The sequence below is a fragment of the Perognathus longimembris genome, chromosome 7 (assembly GCF_023159225.1).
Source record: "Perognathus longimembris pacificus isolate PPM17 chromosome 7, ASM2315922v1, whole genome shotgun sequence".
NCBI lineage: Eukaryota > Metazoa > Chordata > Mammalia > Rodentia > Heteromyidae > Perognathus > Perognathus longimembris.
This window is the reverse complement of record NC_063167.1, coordinates 57,768,023-57,794,051: the sequence shown is the minus strand read 5'-3', so window position 1 is coordinate 57,794,051 and position 26,029 is coordinate 57,768,023. Positions and strand designations below refer to the sequence as shown.

Here is a 26,029-nt window from a genome sequence, read left to right as displayed (position 1 = left end):
CTCAACACTTATGAATCCATTGATTCTCATACATCATGTTATTGGCAAACAAGCTTACTTAAGGGATGAACACAGTTTGAAAGTCACAACCATTTATTAATATGTGCAAACTACTGAGGATTTAAAGGTTATACATAAACAGATATGAACATGTCCTGAGAGCTTTGTGCTTCTCTTACTGAAATTATCTGTAGAGGTGATCTTTAAAGAACGTAAGAATCTTAATGAATTTCTAATTGCACCTGTAAAACATTACTAGGTCTTTTTTATTTAAAAATATCTTCCAATTTATTTTATTACAGATTTTGTTATTTCAGGCAGACATACAAAGAAATAAGTGATTTAGGAGTTATACTTGGGTTCCTTTCTATTTTACTGTGGAAATAAACTGTTTATAGAGATATAAGAAAGTCACAGTTTTATTTCACACACAGGTACAAAAATTTTTGAACAAAAATAGGTGTTACCTGAAGAGCTAAGGGATAGCGCCCAGACCCAGATTTCAAGCCCTATGACTAAAAACAAAACAAAACAAAACAAAACAAAAAACAAACAAACAAGATTTTAAACAAAAGATTAAAAGTATCTTGTTTGCTTCATTTGTGTTTGATGAAAGTAGTCATTACTATAAATATGGTTTGTTTTCACAATTTTTCTCAAAGTCAGTGCATAATCTTATTTTTTTGTAGTACTGGGCTTTATTTCTTTCAATTAGTAGTCAGTATTATCAGGAGGTTTTGTTGAGAAGATTCTATAATTGTATATAATACAGATTAAACAAACCCATTCCTTCTGTTTTATTATTAACCCCTCAAACCTCATTTCTAAGTAGTATTTGGAGGGCTGTCTTCATATAGAAATGCATCATAGATAGATAGATAGATAGATAGATAGATAGATAGATAGATAGATTCTCTTCTCCTACTGCCTCATTCACACTGCTTCCTCACAATAACCCTTTTTATACTCATGTCCTCTTAAGCTCTTAATCATGGTTATTATGCTTATTTTAGATATCAATTTTCTATGTAACTGAAATATTTTATGTTTGGATTTTTTAAATTTAGTTTTATTGTTAAGGTGATGTACAGAGGGGTTAAATTTACATGTGTAACGTAGTGAGTACATTTCCTGTGAAATTTATTAACCCATCCTTCATTTTTCTTCCACCTTCCCTCCTCCACAATTCCCTCCACAAGTTGTACAGTTAGTTTACAACTTATTGTCTTGTAACTATCCCTGTTGCACTGGTTCATCCCTGTTGTCTCATCATTTTGATGTTCGCCATTACTGCTCTAATTCAGAAACGTGTATATACAATACCCAGGGTACCACAATAAAAAACAATGACAACAGGGGCTAAAACATAGGGAACTAAAATAATTTCACATACTACATTAAGAATAATAACAACAGTAACAAAACACTTGTTTAAATATCTTAGAGTTCATTTCACTCAGCACATTTTTTGTTTTTTGGCCAGTGCTGGGGCTTGGGACTCAGGGCCTGAGGACTTTCCCATGCTTCTTTTTGCTCAGGGCTAACACTCTACCTCCTGAGACACAGCACCATTTCCAGATTTTTCTATGTATGTGGTGCTAAGGAATCAAACACAGGGCTTCATTCAGGTTGAGCAAGCACTCCACCACTAAGCCACATTCCCAGCCCACTTATCATCATCTTATAGAACCATATGTACATAGTCATTGAGCTAATGTGATCTTCTGCTAGGACTATGCTAGATATATACTAATTATTACCAATGAGAGAAAACACAGAGTCTATGTTTTTGGCATCTGGCTGTCTTCACTTAGTATGATTTTTGTGAAGTATTTTCATTTCCTTATGACTGGAGCAAGGTTTGTGATAGAAGCATAAATTCCATTGTGTATATACACTGGATATTCTTGATCCATTCATCTACTGAGGTGCATCTGGGTTGGTTCCATATTTTCTCAATGGTAAATTGTGCTTCAATGAACATGGGTGTGCTGGTAGCTGTAATATGGCCTTGTTTGTGATCCCTGGTAAATGCCCAAGAGTGCTATTGCTAGGTCATGGGGAGCTCTATGTTTAGCCTTTTGAGGAATCTCCATACTGCTTCCCAGAGTAGCTGAACAAGCTTAACACTCCCATCAACAGTGCAGTAGCTTTCCCTCTGGGCCAAGTCCCAGCCAGCACCTGCTACTATTAATTTTCCTGATAATGACCATTTGTACTGGGGTGAGGTGGAATCTCAATGCTGTTTTGATTTGCATTTCTTTTATGACCAGTGATGTTAAGCACTTCTTGCTGTGCCTCTTGGACATTCTCATTTCCTCTTCACAAAAGTCTCACTTTAAGTCTTTAGCCCATTTATTAAGGGGGTAGTTATTTACTTGATGATTTGTTTTGGGGAACTTAATTTTTTGAGTTCTAAGCATATTTTAAAAATTAGTCCCTTGTCTGTTATATGGTTAGTGAAGATCTCCAAATCTGTTTGTTTTCTGTTTTGCCATGCAGAAACTGCAATTTCATGCAATCCCATTTATCCAACCTATTTTTTATTTGTTCTGTTCTTGGGCCTTTATTAAGAAAGTTGCTGCTTGTGCCAAGTAGCCTTAGAGTTTTTGCTATTCCTCCCTCCAATGTTTTCAGCTTTTATCTTCCGGTCTTTGATGTATTTGGAATCGATTCTGGTACAGGGTGATATCTTAGGATCTAACTTTAGTTTTTTTTTTAAGTGTGTAACCAATTTTGTCAGCACCATTTGTTGAAGAAACTGTCTTTCTTCCATCCTCACCCCACCCCCGGCTTTTTTTGGTTCTCTTATCAAAGATTAGGTGGTCATAGGGCTGTAGGTTCATTTCTGAGTCTTCAGTTCTATTCCATTGGTCCTCAAGCCTGTTCTTGTTCCAATACCAAGATGTTTTTATCATTATAGCTTTATAATAGAGTTTGAAATTGTTATTCCCAACCACTGTTCTTCCTGCTAAGGATTACATCTGCTATTCAGGATCTTTTATTTTTCCATATGAATTTTTGCATTGCTTCCTCGATTTCAGTAAAGAATGGTATTGGGATATTGATGAGTACTACATTGAACTTGTAGATAGTCTTTGGCAGTATTGCCATTTTCATGATGTTAATCCTCCTAATTCAGGAATATGGGAGGTTTCTCCATTTCCTTGGTTCTGCTTTAATTTCTTTCTCAGGTTTTTTTTTTTTTTAAGTTTTCATCATAGAGGACTTTCTCTTCTTTGATGAGGTTTATTTCTCAGTGTTTCTTTGAGACTTTTAGAAAAGGAGTTGCTTTCCTGCTTTCAGCCTTACTCTCCTCATTGTTGCCATGCATAAAAGGGATTGATTTTTTGAGGATTAATTTTATACCTTGCTACTTTGCCAAAGTTTTGGATCAGCTCAAGTAACTTGGGATTCAAGTTGGTGAGTGTCTTTAAATACAGGATCATGTCATCTTCAAAAAGAGGATTTACTTCATCTTTCCTTCGGCTCCCTTTTATGTTTTCATCTTGATGCTTTAGGAGTTCAAGTACTGTACTGAAGAGGAGTGGAGATAGTGGACATCTTTGTCTCATTACTGATTTTAAAGGAAATGTCTTTAACTTTCTTCCATTAAATAAAATTCTAGCTGTAGGTTTGTCATCCACAGCTTTTATTATATTGAGGAATGTTTCATAGATTCCAACTTTCTCCAGAGCTTTCATCATAAATAGGTGTTGGATCCTGTCAAATGCTTTTTCCCCATCTTAGGAAAGATTGAGACTGATTTCCATCCCTGGAATGGATCCTGTTTGATCATAGTGTATGGGTTTTTTGATGAGTTTTTGAAGTCGATTGGCCAGAATTTTATTGAGAATTTTTACATCAATGTTCATCAAAGAAATGGGTCTATAGTTCTCTTTGATGAGTCCCTGTCTGTTTTGGGGAGGACAGTTATGTTGGCTTTATAGAATGAGTTTGGTAACACAGTTTGTTTCAATTTTATTGAAGAATTTGAGGAGTATTGGTGTGAGTTCTTCATTGAAGGCCTTATAGAATTCATCTGTGAATCTATCTGGTCTTTGGACTTTTCTAGGAAGTGAGATCCCTTTCTGCCATTTCTATTTCATTATTTGATATGGGTTTATTTAGTTGGCTTAAGTCTTCTTTGTTTAGTTTGGGAATATCAGTATTTGCTAGACATTCATCCATTTCTTCTAGACTCTCAAATTTGTCAGCATAAATGTTTGCGTATTCTCTTATAATATTCTGAATCTTGGTTGTTTCTGTCATGATGTTTCCACTCTCATCTCTAATTATGTTTATTTGAGTGTGTTCTCTTTTTTCCGGTAAGATTTGCTAAGGGATTGTCCATTTTATTATAATTTTTTAAGAACCAACTCTTTGTTGATTCTTTCTATGGTTTTCTTGGACTCTAATTCCTTTAATTCTGATTTAATTTTAATTTATGTCTATTGGCTTGGGGTTTGGTTTGTTGCTCTTTTTCAAGGAGCTTAAGATACATCATTAAATTGTTGCATTGTAATTTCTCCAATTTGTTGATGTAGGTGCTCAGAGCTATCCCAGAGGAGCTGGTATTTGGTGTTCTCATTTTGCTTAAGTACCATGAACATTTGAATTTCTATTTTTTGTTTCTTCAATGATGCACTTGCAGTTCAACAATGTGTTGTTCAGTCTCCATGAGTTGCAGGTTTTCTATGGTGGTTTTAGTATTAAGCTCTAACTTTATTCCATTGTGTTCTGAGAGAATGCAGGGAATAATTTCAATAACTCTGAGTTTGTACAGATTTGCTTTGTGCCCTAATATGTGGTCTATTTTTGAGAATATTCCATGTGCTGATGAGAAGAACATACCATCTGGTGTTGCTAGGTAGAATATTCTATAGATGAAAGTTAAGTCCAGTTGATCTCTCCAATTGTTTAGTTCTGAGGTTTGTCTGTTGAGTTTTTTGCCATGTTGATCCAGAGGCGAAAGTGGTATGCTAAACTCTCCAACAAGCAATGTGTTTGGGTCTATGTGTGCTTTAGGAATCAGATGGGTTTGTTTGATGAAGTTGGATGCTCCGGCATTTGATGTGTAGATATTTAGGATGATTATATCCTCTTGTAAGTGAGATCACTTTTTAGTATGTAGTAACCTTCTTTGTCTCTTCTCAGTACTTTTAAGTTGAAGTCAATTTTATCAGATACTAAGGTTGCAACTCCAGCCTGTTTATAGGGACTGTTTGCTTGATAGATTTTATTCCAGCCTTTCACTTTCAGTATATGTTTGTTTGCATTTGTCAACATGATGTGTCTCTTGAAGAGAGAAGAAAGATGGTTCTTGATTTTTTATCCGACTTGTCTATGATGTGAATTGGTGAGTTTAGTCCATTGATATTGAAAGTTAGGACTGAGAGGTTTTTGTTAGTTCCTGTCATTAAATCTATGTTTTTAAGGGCTGTGCTTTTACAATTCTTGCTCTAGTGACCTGATTTGTGTAAAAATCAGGTCCAATACCACCACAGAACAAAGTTTTAAAAAAAATTCCAACCCTGAGCCCTGCAATTGCACTGATATTAGACAAAATATTAGGTAGATATTCCCCTATCTATCTTTGCTTTCCTTTGTTAGGGAAGGGGTATTGTGATTCAGGAGTCAGATATTATGTATTTGTCACCAGTAAAAAAAGTATGTCATTTTGTTTAAATCAATCTCAGCTGAAGGCTTACTCAATGAGCCCCTCTAACGCAATCAAAGTGAATACAGAAACAGTCTAGGTCAACAAGCAACAAATAGGGATCGATGGACTAAGTTCCAAGCAGGAGTGGAAGACTAGAAATTTGGAGGTGTAAGGAAAAGTAGGAGGAAAAAGTAAGAGTAGAGGAATGAAGGGAATAAAAAGAGCAGAAGATTCATAATAGAGAACCAAATTTGGAGAAAGGAAGAAGGAAAAAATGAAATAAAAAAGGAAATAGAATATTTTGAAAAATTCTATAAAAGAAAAATACAAAAAAAAAGCTTGATAAATAGAGATTTCAGTAATCAGTCTGAATTATATATGTACACATTGAAGGAGAAGGCCTAATAAACACTTTTGGCAATGTATCTATGGATGACATTGAAAAAAATTGAGAAAAAATAAAGAAAAAAAGTAAAAATATAATTAGAAAGATAATAATTTATTTTGGTGATCTTGTTCCTCCCCTGTGTTCACTATCCAGTCTCTTGATGGAGCCTCTGATTTCCTCTCAGTGGTCAGTTTTTCTGTTAGTTTCTTAAATCAGTTTGTTTTAACCACAACAACAACAAAAAAATGTGTGTTACAGACGTGGGGCCTTTGTGACCCTCCTTCCAGATTTTATTTGTAGGGCGGTCAACTTTATGTGTCATACACAAGGGAGGTGGTTATTTTCTGTAGCTTGGAGTCTCTTCCAGGGAACTTGAGTGTAGATGGGTTGTTGTCTCTCTGTAAAAAGTGGCTTTTGCCAGAGGAACTAGCTACTGAGATATTCTTTCTGCCCAGCCAACTCTCCACTTTTATGGCCTAGTTAGTTAGTTAGTTTTTTTTTTTTTCTTCAAATTTTTATTATCAAACTGATGTACAGAGAGGTTACAGTTTCATACGTTAGGCATTCGATACATTTCTGGACAAGGTAACAAACAGTTTTTCTTTTTAAACTTCTCCAGCTTGCTAAACTGCAGATCTGCAGAAGGGATGGGGGGTTGCCTTTATCTGTGTTTACCTGAGGAAGAAAGCAGTACTGTCCAGGCAGGAATTCACATACCTGGGCGAGGCAACCTTCCCCTAGGTGCAGCTGACTTTCACTGCTCTGATTCCTTTGCTCTTTTAAAAATTTGGCCTGTTGATGCTACTTCTCAGGGCCAAGTTAAATGCTAGCTGCTCTGGCAAGGTCTGTGCCATAATCAAGATGGCATTTTTCCCTGCTGTTTGGGGAAGGGCTACCTTTCAAATGCTGTCCTATGAGCAGGCGTGAGAATGTCTTTGGTGGAGTACTCATACTTTTCTTTGGTTTTTGAAACCATCTATGATCTGATATAAACTCATCACGAGATTCTAAAAGTGTCTAATAAATACTGATCATTGAGCAAGTTTCAGCATCTTTAGAGGAATGAAGAAGCAAATATAAAACTTACTGAACATGGCAGAACTTAATAACACAGTAATCATAATAATGGGAAGAATATAGTAGGGATAAAGTTAATAAATCATACAAGGCTTATGATATTGCAATGTGTTAAGAGTGAAGGTTAATAAGAGTAGAAAGTAATAAGAAAGTAGATTAAGATAGATAGAAAACTCTAGTACTGTTATATTAAGGAAGAAAGGGGAAAGAAAAGAAGAAAAGCAAATAAGCAAAACCATATCTGGCAAATCAGAATCATCTGCTGAAAATATAGGCAAAGAAAAATAATTCAGGATCAGGGAGGTAGAGAGAAATACAAGTGAGAGCACAATTCTAACTGGAGTTGAAGCTAAGGAATAAATGGGAGATGTGATTAAAAGGAGAGAAGATATGATTTAAGATCAAATATTGTAAAGTGGATATATAGCTCATATACATAGAATGACTACAATGAAAAAGAGGAAGAAAAAACAAAGTGAGAGAGAGAACAAAGTGGCCCAAACAAATCATGACAAATATAATTTAAAAATGAGAAATCTGTCCAAACAAAAGTTTGCTAAACAAAAAGTGAGTATTTTCCATTGTTTTCCAGATCAGTTGTTTGGGCAGTTTGCAGCCTAGTTAGAAATACTCTGGGCATTGTATATATGTTTATCTGATTCAGGGACAGGGAGAGGAACATCAAAACGGTGAGACAATGGACAAAGGGAAAACCAATACAATAGCAATACATACAAGAAAATATGTTGTGAATGAATTGTAGAATTTGGGGATGGGTAGGGCTTGATTAGGAGGGAAGTTGGGAGAAAAATGAGGGAGGAGGTAACAAGTTTGACAGGAAATATACTTACTACCTTACACATGTAACTGTAACCCCTCTGTATATCACCTGAACAGTATAAATAAATAAAAAATGAAATATTACTGAATGGGGATGGACCATTAATAGCCTTGGCCTGGCTTTCAAAAATAGTTGCAAGAGGATTTGGAGATGTGATTACCATTTCCAGTGTAATTCCAAGGCTTACATCCTCCCCACAGTTTGTGGAATCTTCCACGTCCTATGTTCTGTCAACTCAAAATCTGTTGTTTTATGCAATAACGTAGTACATTTCCCAGTTCAGAAAGTGTAGTGTTATGTTCTTGATTTGCTGGACATGACATCAGATCTTCTGTGGACTCAGCCTGTGTCCATAAAGCTAAGATTTCCTGGATGTAGTCATTACTGGTAGCCGTGCTCGGCTATTCTCAAACCTCTGTGTTTCTCACCGAGTGGGAGGGGTTCTGTGATGCAGCTGTATGTTAATTTGAGCAGATCCACTACCTATGATTTTTCTTACCAGCTCTTTGTCCACTGCCTTAAAATCTGTGCATAGAAATTTGCTATGAGGTCTGTGGATTCATGTTTGCCTGTGGCTATGAGGTTGTGGGATGTTGAGGGAGACAATTCTTCTGTGGCAGCAGCTCAATTTTTCTTAGTAATTCTGCAGGAGTTTGAGAACAACTGCTCAAAATGATGTGTGTATGAAGGGAGCATGCTGGGTGATATTACTAATGTGACATCTTGACTCCACACTCTGGTACTTGACTTTTAACTCAAAGCTTTAGGCTTGCTACAACCTGATCTATATCATCAGCCTTTTTCTCCCTTCCTTCCTTCCTTCCTTCCTTCCTTCCTTCCTTCCTTCCTTCCTTCTTTTTTTCTTTCTTCATTCATATATTCATTTATTCATTAAAGGATTTCATGCTTTTTCCAAGGACAGCTTCTAATCATCTTATTTATGTATCCCATGTGTCTGGGATTACAGATATGCCCCACCATATTCAGAGTGTCAAAATATAATCTCAAAGACTTTTTGCCTAGGTTGGCTTTTAATTAGGATTCTCTCTAAATTTCCACTAGGAAACCTAAGATTCTGGGATTATAGACATGAACTACTGTTCCCAACTTGAATCTTTACTTCTTTGTCATTTTTTGTTAAAATAAATTTCACAAAGCAATACACATGACTTGGGCATGAAGAATAACTGGTATACTAAAGGCAGATAGGAATGTATAGACAACGAAATGGATGGAGTGCAGCGTAAGAAAACACCATATATTTCAATAAATTAAAATAAGGAAATGATTCATTAGTTCAGAAGAGATTAACAGATTTACTGTATTGAAGTAGTAATTCTCAAATTACCTTCCACCAGTGAATGTCTGACAATATCTGAAGTTATTTTACTATCATCACAGCAATGGAGTGGTCCTGGCATTTAGTGTGTAGAATCCAGGCGTGCATTACATACCACCCCCCCTCCATGTAGAGTAATCCCTCCCAAGAGTTAACTGCTGTGATATACCAGTACTACTGCACTTAAGATCTCTGGGCTAGAGAATATGACCAATTGGTAAATCAAGTGATGAACCCTACACATACAATTTGGGGTGGAATCTACTTATGATCAAGTTCATTAATTATGAAAATGCTGTGTGTTAATGGTCATGTGGAACCCTACTCAATTTATTCCTGGGTGTTACAAGACATTTATCATTTGATAATTGATATACTAATAGTCTTCTATCAACTTTCTTTAGAGTGATGTCACTTTAGTCAGGAAAATTCCACCTGTTCCCCAGACATCTGTTTTCTTTAGTCATTGAAATCAGCCTCATCATCATTGAAGACAAAAGTCCAGTCCTTATCAGGCCTAAGAATGTATTTTCAAATTGCTTTCTCCATTCAATGCATTCCTTCCTCCTCATTATTTCAGGCTGTATTTTTTAGCAGTTCTCCTTTCCCTCTATCTCATAATCCCTGCACTATGTGGAATGGTATTTCCTTGGTTTCTGCTAGTCTCGGAAAAACAAAAAGCATAGTGTTTGTTTCATACATGGTTTGTTTGTCTTTTTTAAGCAATCAAAGGCACAAAAGAAAAGATGGAGTGGAAGGAAGAGACGTGAAGGGATCACAGCCAACAATCACTTTGAAGGCTTTAGCTTTTTAGTAAAAATGTTTCTCTAACAACACACGGCTGTATAACTAGGGGAATTCAGGAGCACTTAGATAACAGGGATGTCACCGTTGTTTGCTGCTTTTCCAGAGGAAAATCAAAGTATGACTGAGGGTCCTCTATTTCATGCTGATTTTGTTTTTCTAAAAATGTGTATTGATTTCTTCCACCTCAGAGATTCGTAAATGTTATTAAAAATGAATGGCAGGTCTGATTTAAATTAAATGTCAGGTGGTTGATAGGTTTCATAATACATTTTTAAAATTTTAATGACATTTTACTTGATTTTTGTATTAGAGGCATGCAAAACACAGAATACCAAAATCCATAATACTATGAGCTAAATGAGTACATGAATAATGAAGATCATGCTTTAAAAAACAAAAGAAAGAAAAAGGAACTGTATATCCTGTTTGCTAGGGCTTATTCTAAAGCGAACCTAGACTAAATATCCCCAAGTTTCTATTCGTTAGAGAGGCAGAATGCCACCTTTGAATTCTTTACTTCTATTTTTGTCTTGTAAGGAGATAATTATGTCAGTAATACTCAAGAGCATACTGACTTTAGAAAACAGTGCCTGATACCAGGATATAAAAACAAAGCAAGGGGTTGAATTTTATTGTGATTTGTTGTAAAACTCTTTGGGATGAATGTCAACCTTTCAAAATGTCACCTCATATCAGATTCTGTGAAAAAGTTGTTTTATTTGCCCCAAATGTTTTGTCCTGTTTTAAAGGTCAAGAAGAGTAAAATACACTATATGTGTGTTTAAAGGTACACAGTTTTCTTTCTACTATTTTTTCACTTTTCTCAGCTGAGTGCTCACTCGCTGTAAATAATGTAGACATTATATATTTCCAAACATTTTTATCCTCAAACACTCAATTACTCTAAATATAGCCCATACACTGAATCACCCCCTGAAAAAGCATTCAGTTGACCGGAAGGAAGAAGCAGTGAGGATGTTCTGAAACCCAGACTCCAGGATCGTGAGTAGTTTATCACAGGAAGGCAATTTGTGTTATTTTTCCCTCTTTGTGGAGTTCACCCCATGCTGCTTCTTACAATCCAAAGTAGCACTTACATTTTTTCTGATGGTGCAGACAGTCACACTGCATCACCTCCACTTACTGATGTGTGCATTTTCACCCCCTGGGAATTACCACTGTTGAATTTCCCTTTCTTCTCTCCCCCCCCCCCCCCCCGCCACATTGTTTTTCAGGATGCTTCTGACAAAATCTGTAGAAGCAATATACATCCTTAACAGACAGAGAACCCTGGTCCCAGCTCAGCAACCCAAGTGTTCACCACTCAAATATGTTGTTGATCAAGTGTTTGTGGAGAAAGCTGTCTTTGTGTCAGTGGCAGAGGCTGATGACTGCTGATTCTCACAGTATCCACTTACCACTGTAGTTTTTATTTTCTAAGTAGGAAAAATCCTAAAGACCAGATAATTGCATAAGAAGTCTTTCCAGATTCCTTTCTTCTTTACAGATCTAAAATAATTTTGGTCCCAGTATGAGGCAATATGAAATGAAAAGGCTTAGGAGAGTACAACAGTGAAGTATGCTCATTGGCTCTTCTTTTCCCATGTAAAAATATTCTTGAATTCCTGCCATCACTCATGCACGGTCATAGGCCCATCTTCTCTTTAAAATTCATCTTGTTAGCTGGGAGCTGGTTGTGCACACAAGTAATTCTAGCTACTTGGGAAACTGAGATTTGAGGATTTCCTGGCCAAGTAGGAAAGTTGATGAGACCCTTATCTCCAATAAACTACAAAATGAGCCGTAAATAGAGTTTGGGCACAAGTGATAGAACACTTGCTTTCTGCACAAAAGCTCAAGAAAGCACCCAGGCCCAGAGTTCAAGTCCCAAGTAAATAATTACTTCTATGTTTTTTTCATTAGAATAAATATCTCCAACAAAATGAATGCTTTTGATGACGTGTGCTATGTTTTGGAATGTGGCACTCCTGCCAGGTAACATTAAAGTATTGTGAATTTTCATCAGAACTTGTAAAGTTGGAAGTTTTGCATAGGATGGTGATGTCTGTCACCCACTATGTCTTATTTTAATGTTTATTTAATTTAAAAAATCAATTTAGTAACTGATGACTTATGCCTTAAATCCTAACTACTCAGAAAGCTGAGATCTGAGGATTATAGTTCAAAGCAAACTCTGTGCAGGAAAGTTTGCAAGACTTATCTCCAATAAACCAGTTAAATTTGAAAAAAAGAAAAGTATAGTTGAAATGGGAGCGCACCAACCTTAAGTCAATAAGTCAAGCCACACCCTGAGTTCAAATCTCTGTATTGGCATCCTAAAACAATGGTTGCAATTTATTTTTTTTTTTTCCAAATTTTTATTATCAAACTGATGTACAGAGAGGTTACAGTTTCATACGTTAGGCATTGGATACATTTCTTTTTTTTTTTTTTTTTCTCAAATTTTTATTGTCAAACTGATGTACAGAGAGGTTACAGTATCATACGTTGGGCATTGGATACATTTCTTGTACTGTTTGTTACCTTGTCCCTCATGCCCCCCTCCCTCCCCCCTTTCCCTCCCCCCCCCAGTGTTCAGTTCATTTACACCAGACAGTTTTGCAAGTATTGCTTTTGTCGTTATTTCTCTTTTTTTACCCTGTGTCTCTCAAATTTGGTATTCCCTTTCAATTTCCTACTTCCAATACCAGTAAACACGGTTTCCAATATACTCAGATAAGATTACAGAGATAGTGTAGGTACAACCATAGGAAGGTGATACAAGAGCATCATCAATAATAGAAACTACACATACACCTAGGACGTTGAAAGTAGTTACAACTGTGATATATCAATTGTTTCCATAACATGGAGTTCATTTCACTTAGCATCATCTTATGTGTTCCTAAGGGTATAGCTATTGGGCCTTGTGAACCTCTGCTATGGCTTGCCTAAACCTGTACTAATTATTCCCAATAAGGGAGGCCATAGAGTCCATGTTTCTTTGGGTCTGGCTCACTTCACTTAGTATAACTTTTTCCAAGTCCTTCCATTTCCTTACAAATGGAACAATGTCATTCTTTCTGATAGAGGCATAAAATTCCATTGTGTATATGTACCACATTTTCCTGATCCATTCATCTATGGAGGGGCATCTGGGTTGGTTCCAGATTCTCGCTATGACAAATTGTGCTGCGATGAACATTGTTGTGCTGGTGGCATTACTGTGATTTTGTTTGTGGGCTTTTGGATAGATACCCAACAGTGGGGCTGCTGGGTCATAGGGGAGTTCTATATTGAGCCTTCTGAGGAATCTCCATACTGCTTGCCAGAGTGGCTGAACCAGTTTACATTCCCACCAACAATGAAGTAGGGTTCCCTTTTGGCCACATCCCCTCCAACAATTGTTATTATTAGTTTTCTTGATATATGACATTCTTGCTGGGGTGAGATGGAATCTCAATGTTGTTTTGATTTGCATTTCCTTTATGGCCAGTGATGTAGAGCATTTTTTCATATGTCTATTGGCCATTCTCATTTCCTCATCAGAGAAGTTTCTTTGTAAGTCTTTAGCCCACTTGTTGAGGGGGCTATTGGTTCTTTGCGGTTTTGTTTTGGAAGAAGGTAATTTTTTTAGTTCTGCATATATTTTAGAGATGAGGCCTTTGTCTGTTGAATGTCCGGTAAAGATCTTCTCCCAGTCTGTGGGCTTTCTGTTTATCTTGAGAGCTATGTCCTTTGCCATGCAGAAGCTCTGCAGTTTAATGCGGTCCCATTTGTCCAACTTTTCTTTGATTTGTAGCCTTTCAGGGTCTTTGTTAAGGAAGTTCTGTCCTGTGCCAAGGAGCCCGAGTGTTTCTCCTACTCCTTCCTTTAGTGTTTTCAGGGTGCCTGTTTTGATTTCAAGGTCTTTAATCCATTTGGAGTTTATTTTGGTGCAGGGTGATATATAAGGATCTAGTTTTAGTTTGTTGCATGTGTTGAGCCAGTTTTGCCAGCACCACTTGTTAAAGAGGCTATCTTTCTTCCATACTATTGTTTTAGCTCCTTTATCAAAGATTAAGTAGGCGTAGTTCTGTGGGTTTAATTCTGGGTCTTCAATTCTGTTCCATTGGTCTTCAGGCCTGTTCCGGTGCCAATACCAAGCTGTTTTTATTACTATAGCTTTATAATACAGCTTGAAGTTGGGTATTGTAATTCCTCCAGCACTGTTCTTTCTGCTTAGGAGTGTTTTTGCTATTCTAGGTCTTTTATTGTTCCATATGAATTTCTGGATTGCTTCCTCTATTTCATTAAAGAATGGTGTTGGGATATTAATGGGTATTGCATTGAATTTGTAGATAGCCTTTGGCAATATTGCCATTTTGATTATATTAATCCTCCCAATCCAGGAGCATGGGAGGTTTTTCCATTTCCTTAGTTCTGACTTAATTTCGTTTTTCAAGGTTTTAAAGTTCTCCTCAAAGAGGTCTTTCACTTCTTTGGTTAAGTTTATTCCTAGGTATTTTATGTTTTTGGGGGCTATTGCAAAAGGAGTTGCTTTCCTGATTTCAGCCTCGGTCTTCGGGTTGTTAGCATAGAGAAAGGCTGTTGATTTTTGAAGGTTTATTTTATAACCTGCAACTTTGCCAAAGTTTTGGATCAGCTCTAGTAGCTTGGGGGTAGAGTCTATGGGATTCTTTAGGTATAGGATCATGTCATCTGCGAAGAGAGAAAGTTTAACTTCATCTTTTCCTATTTGGATCCCCTTTATATTCTCTTCTTGCCTAATTGCTCTGGCTAGGAATTCTAGTACTATGTTGAAGAGCAGGGGAGAGAGTGGACATCCCTGCCTTGTTCCTGATTTTAAAGGGAATGGCTTTAGTTTTTCACCATTTAGAGTTATGCTTGCTGTTGGTTTGTCATAAACTGCCTTGATTATATTCAGGAATGTTCCCTGGAATCCCAGTTTTTCCAGGGCTTTTAGCATAAATGGGTGCTGGATTTTATCGAACGCTTTTTCCGCATCCAGCGATAAAACCATGTGGTTCTTTACCTTGCTCCGGTTGATGTGGTGGATTATATTAATTGACTTGCGTATATTAAACCAGCTTTGCATCCCTGGGATGAATCCAGTTTGATCGTGGTGTATGATTTTTTTGATGACCTGTTGAAGTCGATTGGCCAGAATTTTGTTGAGAATTTTTGCATCTATGTTCATTAGGGAGATTGGTCTGTAGTCCTCTTTCCGTGATGAGTCTCTGCCTGGTTTTGGGATGAGGGTTATACTGGCTTCATAAAATGAGTCTGGTAGTGAACGTTCTCTTTCAATTTCATTGAAGAGTTTGAGAAATATTGGAGTGAGTTCTGTTTTGAAGGCCTTGTAGAATTCTGCGGTGAATCCGTCTGGACCTGGGCTTTTCTTGGATGGGAGATCATTTATTGCTGTTTCTATTTCAATACTGGATATGGGTCTGTTTAGAAGGTTTAAGTCTTCATAGTTGAGTTTGGGGGTATCAATTTTTTCTAGGAAATCATCCATTTCTTCCAAGTTCTCGAATTTGTTGGCATAAAGGTTTGCAAAATAGTCCCTTATTATTTTCTGAATTTCGGTTATTTCTGTGGTGATGCTACCTGTTTCATCTCTTATCTTGTTTATTTGAGTGTGCTGCCTTCGTTCTTTGGTCAGGTTTGCCAGGGGTCTGTCTATCTTGTTGATTTTTTCAAAGAACCAACTCTTTGTTTTGTTGATTCTTTCGATGGTTTTTTTAGTCTCTAATTGATTTAATTCTGATTTGATTCTAATTATTTGCTTCCGTCTATTGACTTGGGGTTTGGCTTGCTGTTCTCTCTCCAGAAAATTAAGGTGCTTTCTTAAATTACTGAGTTGCTGTTTCTCCAGTTTGTTGATGTATGTACTCAGAGATATAAATTTTCCTCTGAGTACTGCCTTTGCTGTGTCCCAAAGGAGCTGGTACTTTGTGTCCTCAACTTGGTTGAAGTCCATAAACATTTGAATTTCTGTTTTAATTTCTTCAATGATCCACTGATGGTTCAGCAGTGTGTTCTTTAGTCTCCATGAATTGTGGGATTTTCTGTGGTGGCTGAGTGAGTTGAGCTCTAATTTTATTCCATTGTGGTCTGAAAGAATGCAGGGAATGATTTTGATACTTCTGAATTTGTACAGATTTTCTTTGTGCCCTAAGATGTGATCTATTTTGGAGAATGTTCCGTGTGCTGCCGAAAAGAATGTGTATTCTGTCCTTGCTGGGTGGAATATTCTGTAGATGTCGATTAAGTCTAGTTGGTCTATGCAATTGTTTAGTTCTGTGGTTTCTTTGTTCAGTTTTTGGCGTGTTGATCTGTCCAGTGGTGATAGTGGAGTGTTAAAGTCCCCCACTATCATTGTGTTTGGGTCTATGAATGTTTTTAGAGCCAATAGTGTTTGTTTGATGAAGTTGGGTGCTCCTGCATTTGGTGTGTAGATATTTAGGATGGTTATTTCTTCCTGTTGGAGAGATCCTTTTACTAGTATGTAGTAACCTTCTTTGTCTCTTCTTACCTTTTTTAATTTGAAGTCAATTTTGTCTGATACTAGGATTGCAAGTCCAGCCTGCTTATGGGGGCCATTTGCTTGATAGATTTGTTTCCAGCCTTTCACTTTTAGAAGATGTTTACTTTTGCTGGATAGATGTGTCTCTTGGAGGCAGCAGAAAGATGGATCTTGATTTTTGATCCAAGTTATGAGCCTATGTCGTTTGATTGGAGAATTAAGTCCATTAATGTTGACAGTTAGGATTGAGAGGTGATCGTTTGTTCTTTTTCATTATCACTATCTTGTTTAAAGGTGTGTCTTCCCATTTCTTGATCTAGTGTTTACTAATTAGGGTTCATTTCTCTGTCTGTGTTGGGATCTTGATTATTTTCCCTGTAGAGTACATCTTTAAGGATTTTGTGTAAAGCTGGTTTGGTGGAGATATATTGTTTCAGTTTTTCCTTATTGTGGAAGACTTTTATTTGACCTTCGGCTATGAAGGAGAGTTTGGCGGGGTACAGAATTCTTGGTTGGTAGTTATTTTTATTTAGAGTTTGGTATACTTCATTCCAGGCTCTCCTTGCTTTCATGGTCTCTGCTGAGAAGTCTGGGGTAATTCTGATTGCTTTTCCTTTATATGTGATTGTTTTCTTTGCCCTAACAGCTTTGAGTATTTTTTCCTTGCACTCTGCTGAAGCTGTTTTGATCACAATGTGTCGGTGGGAAGTCCTATTCTGGTCAGGTCGATTTGGGGTTCTAAATGCTTCTTGTACCTGTATAGGCCTTTCCTTCTGGATGTTTGGGAAGTTCTCAGCTAGTATTCTGTTAAATAGGTTGCCTATCCCATTAACCTCTTTCTCCAAGTTTTCCTCAATACCTATTATCCTTAAATTGGGCTTCCTGATTGTGTCTTGAATCTCCTGTAGCGATCTGTTTTGTTGCTTGGACTGGATTTGTATTGATTTTTGATCTTTCTCCATAGAGTCTAAGGAATCTTCAGCTCCTGAGATTCGATCCTCTGCTTCAGTTAGTCGGGACTGTAGGCTAGCAACTTGATTTCGAATCTCTTTTCCTTCTGACTGGTCTTTCCTGATGATTTCCATGTCATTTCTTAGGTCCTGTATGGACTTCTTTACTTCATTAACTTCATTACTTTGGTTTTGAGTGTTGTCTCTCAAATCTTTAAGTTGGGTAGCTATCTTTTCATTTGACTCTTGAAGCTCACTTATCTTTCTATTTGTGGATGCCATGAAATTCTCCATTAATTTTTGCTTTGCCTCCTCACGCTCTAACATAATTGACTGAAGAGATTCAAACTTTTCATTTATCATGTTTATCAGTAAACTTTGTAGAGCATTTTGGGGGTTTTCTTCTATGTTTTTGATTGACTGCTCTGCTTCCTGCTTGTTTTGAGTGGGGGATAAGACTTCATTATTTGCCATCTTTCTTGTGTTTCTTCTGCCCATTTGAATTGGGAATGCCAGTCTACCAGCACCTGTGAGCACTGTTTAAGACCCAAAGCAGCCCTTACCAAGCACTGTTGTGTAAATCTTACAATTTCACAATTATATACAGATACCTTGTATACCTGTCTATAAAGTTAGATTTGGTGTTCCTAAAGAATACAATTTCAATATAACATCCGATCCTGGGCCCTGTATTCAGTAGTTACTTATTTACTGTTACAACCCTATACGCAATTCTTGTTTTTATATTAAGTTCTTTTAGGACTGGTTTTCTCTATGAACCCCTTTGATTCACTCGTATTAAGCTGGGATACCCTCTATCCAATAACCAGGAGTCAATGGAACCTGGAGGTCCAGGCAGTAAGTCAGGCGGGTAAGTTGGAGGTAGTAAAGAGAATAGAGTAAAGTGTATTGGGGGGGGGTGATTTTGGTTTAGTTTCAGTGACGTGGAAATGTGGAGAAGAGTAGAATCAGTAGAAAGAACATTGATAAAATGACAGACACTGGAGAGTTAGCAGAAAAGGGTGTAGGTGTTATTTATAGGAAAGTAATTTTTAAAGGAAGAGGACACATCGAGAGAAATGAAGTAAAAATACTGGAAGACAGAAACACAAAACAGAGAAAAATTATTTAAAAAGGAAGCATAAGTAGATAAAAAGGAAAATAACAGAAAAAGAACAACCCAAACAAATAAACAAACACAAAAAAACTTGATAAAACAAACCAATAAAAATGGAAAACAAACAAAAAACAAACAAACCAAAAAAAAAAAAAAATAACCAGCCAATGATGTTTCAGGTGTGAAAAAATTAAAAAGAAAGTTTAAAAGAAAAGTTTATAAAAAAAAAATGTTTGAAAAGAAAAAGAAACCAGTCTCTGATTTCCCTGCAATGGACTGCAGTCTATTTTCCTGATTGGCTGGTTTGACTTGATTTCAGTTGGCAAGGGGTGGTTCTGTTCTGACCTTCTCCCCTGTTGGTGCAATCGTGGGTCTCTGAGATTCCCACAGCTTGCAGGCAGGCCTTGGGCGTCCTCTGTCGATGGGGACGTGAGCAGTCTCAGGAACTGTGGCTCCTCTGTCTGCTGTGGGGCCGCTGCCTTTGATGCCTGGTCTTGACTACGCTGTGACCACAGCAGGGTGGGGCGCCTCTGGGCTGTTTTGCTCCGCTGAGCGTTGCTTGCCTGAGGGAGGCGGCCTCTGTGGCATAGGTAGCTATGGAATACAGCTCCGTTTTGGGCTGGGAATTAGCTTCCTCTGTGATGGGACCGTTTAGCTGTCCCTGGAACTGTTTGTTCCTCCGTCTGTTGTTTCCGTGCCCCTGGTAGCTGCTCGCAGCTTTTGCTTTAAGTTTAGAAGTTCCGGCGGGCAGGGCGGGGCATCTCTGGCTAAGCCCCGGACTCGCCTCCCGCCAGGGCAGGGGGGCAGGGGGCGTTCTTCTGGGCTGGGCTGGTTCTCACTGATTCCGCCCCTCCTGCCCTGTTCAAAGATGGCTTTTTTGACCTCACTTTCCCCAGGCCCGCTTCAGTTCCAGTCTGGTCTGACCCTATGCCAGTGTCAAAGATGGCGCTTTGCTCTGGCGGTGGGGACAGGGATGCCTTCCAGAAGCTGGACTGTGGGCACAAGTGATGATAAATTTTGGGGGTACTCACGCTGTCTCTGCGATGTGAGGTCCTCCGTGCTCGGCTGCCGTCTGGAGTATTTAACACTTTAGCTGTGCGGAGTGCGGGGGCGGGGGGGGCTGTGCCCGGCACTGTGCCGGAGCCGGCGCTGGCGCGGCGCGGCGGCGGGACGCCGCTCGGAGCTGAATTATGTGTTTTCAGACCAGCAAAGTCGATTTTTCCTTCCTGTTCAGAATCCCTGTACTGTTAGAAATTACTTTGGCTGTCTTTCTCGGAGAAAGAGTTTCTATGAGGTGAGAAAGCTATCATATCGGAGGGAGCGCTGCAAGGGCTCAGCCACTCCTCCGCCGTCTTCCTTCTTCTAATGGTTGCAATTTATTATGTTAGACTTATTTTCTAAAGTGTAGTTCCAATGCCAGAATGTATCTTCTTACATTTCTATAATTTATGTTAATTATAATGACTCTATTTACATGACATGAAAACTTCCAAAAAATTCATCATAGAAAAGAAAAATAGATTTAAAAGCAATGCCAAGCATAAGACTTTTGTGGTAAGCTTCCTTTAAAAAGAACTGTGTAAACACTTTGATTTCAAATTAAAATTTGAAAAATCCATGTATGTAGCAAAGAACCAGGTTAGGACATGCTGAGTAAATATGTAATTTGCATTTACTGTGGCAGAAACAATTAGATTTTGACTTTAAAATATCACAAAGCAGATATATTACACAAAATTTGTCTTTAGAAGTTATCATGTTAAGCTTATTATTACCAAATCTGAAATCTATTGAGATTTATGATTCAGATTATCATTTTTCTCCTTTTACATGTATACTTGATATATTCTATCAGATTTGTATGATGTCTACAGTAAACATCATTGGTGAAATGACAGAGTTCTACCCAAACTTTATGAGTTAAAATGACACAAAATGTCTTTTTTTGTTATATTAGTTAAGAATAAGTCCATTTTAATTATTATTTTAATGTTTAGTTGTTTAATAGCTTCTTTTCTCTAATGCACTATAGTTTAAGAATAGGGTGAATTGCTGTTTTATAGAAGTTCTTTTCCAATACCAAGCAGAATAACTATCATTTTTTGTAGTTGATTATAAAATGCTGCTACTAAGCCATGAAACAATGGCTCCTGCCTATAATCTTATCTACTGAGAAAGCTGAGATCTGTGGATCCTTGTAGAGAAACATCCCAGAGACAAAAAGTGGCTCAGTGATGAATTATTGACATAGCAAGCAAGAAGTCCTTAGTTGAAATCCGAGAACTGTTCTTTCCCCCAATAATAATCCAGAACTGGAGGTGCAGTGCAAGTAGTAGAACACCAGCCATGAGTAACAAAGCTGACAACATGAGTTCACACCCCAGAATCAGTTCTCTCCTTCCCTCTCTCTCTCTTTCTCTCTCTCTCTTTCTCTCTCGCTCTTTCTCTCTCTTTCTCCTCCACTTCCTCATCCCTCACTAGATACTGAATCACTAACATTAATATGGATAAAATTTCCATCCCATTTGCCATACAATCTATAGATTCAAGCTTTTGATTTGTTTCATGGTCCTCCACTATGCTTTTTCACAGAGAAGTCATGACTGTAGCAATTGAAAAAACAAATTTGTTTTGTTTGCAATCTAATTTTATCAGCATTATCATTCATCAATGCTAAATTTGTTGAGTTATAATTCAAAATCATTAAGATCATATAGGGAAAAATGCAATTAGACAAGTGTTCAATCATTTTTGAATTGATAGTCTCAAAAAATTTAAAAGTAGACAATGTCAGAGAGTTATAGAAGGAACTGATGATTCAGTGCAATTCAGAATCTCAAACAGTTAATTCATAAATAGTGGAGATGATCCTTGTAAAGCAATTTAAATTTGAATTCTAACTGGCTAAACAGTCATGAACTATTTTAATGTAATATAAGGCCTAGTATGAACATACACAGAAATATTTTAAAGAAACTGCTCAGTTTTTACAATTACATAAATTAATGCTAATATAAATTGGCACTTTTTTCTTTTCATTTAACACTGGCACCTTTTCATATGTTTTCTTTACATATGTTACATTACATAAAATACGGTAAGTGCATTGTGTTTTAGTATATTCAATTCTGACTATGTACATATTTAGTGTATTCATGACTCTTCATTCTCTAATTTCTGAGATTATAATTACACAAAAATTAAAATTTTGCTGTTTATTATGCTTGCAGTCTTTCCCTAGCTCCTTTTACTTCCTTGTACATTTCTGTAGATGTTTTGTATTGACCAACTTGCAAAATCACTAATTCTCTATTGAGCTCTGCCTAATCTTTTTGTTTTCATGTCAAACTGCTTTATTACATTTTAAATAAAAGTACAGTTTAATATTGCATCCAGCCTCCTTGCAGTACACCGACTTTTAAATTAAATACAAAAAGTGGAAGGGTGAGGGGTGCAGAGCTCTACAGTTGATGATGGGAAGGGGCTTTGCTGTATTCTCTTTGCCAGGTCCAGGCCTACCTCCACGGTCACAGCACAGTTTTGTACAGGATGTTGCAGAAAACAGAATGGCGAAGCCACTACTGCTGCTATGAGGGGCTGCAGGGGGCAAGGGGTGGGGAGGGAAGGGCCCACAGAACACTGCTGTCCACCGCTGCTGTGGAACCCTGGCTCCCATGAAAACCAGGAAGATCTGTACTGTGTAACAATGGTCTGCCTCAGATGCAAAAGGCTGCTCCACAGAGGCAGGGCATCAAGCAGAGGGGGAAGGGGCTTCCCATCTCCTCTTCTCTCTCAGACTCCAACAGCAGTCATTCACAACAGGGCTGTTTGTTTTTGTAAAAGTAAAGGAAACAGTGACTTATCCCCTAGCCAAGCATGTAGAGCACTTGGTGCTTTTGGTATGTGCAGGGTAGCAACAGTAAGTAAGTGGACAGAGCCGCCACAGTTACAACTTTAAGAGGTTATTTCTTAAAAGAAAAGGAACATCTAAGGATTGAGTCCTATGTGCACTTTTGAGCCTTTCTACAGCATGCGATTCTAAGAGTAAACCCACCCAATATGGAAAACAATCATTTTTTTTTAAATTTAACTTAGAAAGTCTGAGATCATTATTTTCAAGACATTGATTTGTACATTGTTTCATACTCAAATAACCGACTGATTATCCAAGTACAGGACAGGCACCTCTCTGGAGGACGGGCTCCTGACAGCAGGGGTGGGGTAGTGTTAGGGGATTACAAACTTCCCTCCAACTTCACAGGAAACCCAAGGTGAGAGCAGAAGCCAAAATGGACAGTGGGGGACAGGTCAGAGAGGGGAAAGGACTCTGGCCAAGCACCGCTGACCACCACGGCCAGTGCTTGGTTGTTCTGTATCTGAGCTCATCTCTTCCACTATGCCGTGTGTGTGCCACTGTCATCTGTGATGGGAGACAGAAATGAGAAGCCAGGGTCTAAACTGCATCACTGACAATGTCAAAGACCCAGCCCAGGCTCTGGTCTGTTTACTTATTGAACAGAAAGGAATATAGGTAAAAAGAAAATGTGAGTGCTTCCAAAATCCTGCTACAAACATATCTTGATACTTAAAACAAACTACAGGATAAAAAAAGCCACAAAACAAGATCACTGATCTAAAGTCCAAATGAACTATTGAAAAGGCGTGTCTGTCTCACAATTACACTCCAGTTTACCTTCTGGTTAACATTTTTATTGTAGTATTTCCTTTTAAAATTCATCCAAGACAAAAAAAAGAAAACAAAGACAATGGCCCCGGAAGGAATGCACAAATTGTTTTAATTTACAGCGTGGAGATCCTTCTCTTGGTTTCAGCAGTAAGTGAAAGGAGAAGAGATCTTGCCCTTTGAGGTTCTGAGGGGAGGTGTGGGTGCCGCGTTAGGATGGTCGGATAGGATATGCTATCGCTGTCTCGCTTCGAGGGTGGAATGGTCTTCCAGTCACCCTGGCGTTCACCTGCTAGTAGCGTTAGTTCCAGATCTTGAGAAAGCTGTCCCAAGACCCTGTTGCCACAGCCATGCCATCATCAGTCACCCTCAGGCAGCTGACGCGGTTGTCGTGTCCAGCCAAGACACCTGCTCTGTCGGCTTTGAGTGCGTCCCAGACATTGCAGTTAAAGTCGTCGTACCCAGCGAGGAGAAGGCATCCACTCTTGGAGAAGGAGACAGAGGTTATCCCACACATGATGTTGTCGTGGGAATAGGTCATGAGCTCTTGGTCTGCACCGAGGTCAAACAGCCTGCATGTGGCATCATCTGAGGCAGTGGCAAATGCATTGCCATTTGGAAAGAAACAGATGGCATTGATGTCAGACTCGTGGCCTGTGAAGGTCTGTCTGCACATTCCTTCTCTGACATGCCAGAGCTTGGAGGAAGTGTCACAAGCACCAGAGACAAACAGTCTGGTGTCAGGAGCGAGAGACAGGCTCATGACGTCTCCAGTATGTCCAGTAAACGTGGTCTCTATGTCCCACAGAGCACATGTGGCATCTCCACAACTGGTGACGATCTGATTGTCATCCAGGAATAGGCAGCAGGACAGGTAACCTGTATGTCCTGCCAGCTCACAACTCACACGGACATTCCCTTCGCGTGTTTTCAGGTTGTAAATGGAGCAAATGTTGTCCAGGCCTCCGCAGCCAAATAGTTCCCAGAAGGGGCATAGGTCATGACCCAGGAGGAGCGCAGAGTGATGGCGTGGACCTTGATTGTGGTGTAACTGTCCCAAATGATGAGTTTTCCATCCTGGGAGGCGCTGACAAGAAGTCTGGAGTCTGTGCCCCAAAACATGGCATAGATCTTGGCCAGGTGCCCGCGCAGTATCCTCCTGGTACGCATCTGGATTCTTCCCACTGGGTCAATGTTGTTTGTGATCTGCGAGAGAGTTGCATCTGCACACGCTTTTGGAGCATCTCTAATCTGGTTCTTCAGTTGCTTGGCCTCCTGCCGCAGCTGAGCGAGCTCACTCATCTTCAGGTCTCTGCTCTAGAGGCTCCTCAGAACCAACGATCTTAATTCAGAGTTGCTTCTGGTCTTGTCCCCAGCACATGTGAGTTTGTCACACCTATGCTGAGCCTGACTGGCCCACGCCGCTGCCGCCTGGTCCTAGCGATCGCGGCCCCAGGGCAGAGCCGGCGAGGCTGGTCAGGTACGCGCGGCGGCTGCTCCAGTCCTGGCCCGCTGCCCTCGCCGCCCGCCGCCGCCGTCGTCTCCCACCCCCCCACCCCCCCCACCCCCCCACCCCCCCCACCCCCGCCCTCAGAGGCCTCCAGCCATTGGGATGGGCGCGGCTGCCCCTGCCCGCAGCCTCGGGAAACCCCACGCCTGCCCAATCTTTTATTGAATGTGTTTATTTTTATTTTTGGCCAGTTCTAGGGGATTGAACTCAAGGCCTGAGCAGTGTCCCTGGCTTCTTTTTGCTATCACTCTACCTCTTGTGCCACAGTGCCACTTCTGGCTTTTTCTGTTTATGTGGTGCTCAGGAATCGAACCCAGGGCTTCATGCATGCTAGGCAAGCACTCTACCACTAAACCACATTCCCAGCCCCTGAATGTGTTTATTTTTGAAACAGAAAGTTCCTGATGTATAATGGTTCAACTTCTAATGTTTAAACTTTATTAGTAGAACTTATGCTGATCATTTCAATTTTTACTTTTTTCCCTTGCAAGTAGTGTACATTACAATATTTCTTCATGCAGAAGCCATAGCTCCCATTCTACCATGTAATCAGAAAGAAAAATGGCTGAGGGTTGCCAGTATTCCTCAGGTACAAATATGTGGCAAATTAGATTTTTTTTTTACATTATGTTATAGTTGGCTTATATCCTTTTACATGAATAAAAGGTGTTTTAATTGGTCTGAGCCCATTAATACTTGGAACACCATCTTAACACAAACTAGCCTGAAAGTTTACATTATATTGTATTGCTGGATTAAGAGTAAATAAAGATCTCATGTTTCCTTACAAATTCTGCCTGTGTTTTTTTTCTTTTCTTTCTTATTTGTTCATTCTTGAATAATTGTGTTTATGAATTTAACATAAAACAGAATAGTATGGTCAAGACAGAATAAGTGTGAAAACATGAATGTTTATTTCATTTATTTGTATCTCAAACATCTTGTTCTTTATATTTCATAGTCACAAGAATAGCTGTGATGTAAAATTATACTAATTTCCTTCAGGTGACTGAATAATCATGACATTTCTGATAACTAAAATATGTCCTGGGCAAAGCTGAATACAGTAATTATACATTAGACTTGTACAATTCATGCATTTACATTTTAATAATTTGTATT

At 38.6% G+C, this 26,029-nt stretch overlaps 1 protein-coding gene across 1 annotated transcript; it reads right to left on the bottom strand.

The window, feature by feature from the left end:
* Positions 1–23,537: 23,537 nt before the first annotated feature.
* LOC125354342 (guanine nucleotide-binding protein G(I)/G(S)/G(T) subunit beta-1-like) lies at positions 23,538–24,820 on the bottom strand. Its single transcript, XM_048349947.1, is given in 2 exon segments — positions 23,538–24,369; positions 24,372–24,820. Coding segments are annotated over 2 exon segments (999 nt in total). The 5' UTR covers positions 24,700–24,820; the 3' UTR covers positions 23,538–23,698.
* Positions 24,821–26,029: the final 1,209 nt, after the last annotated feature.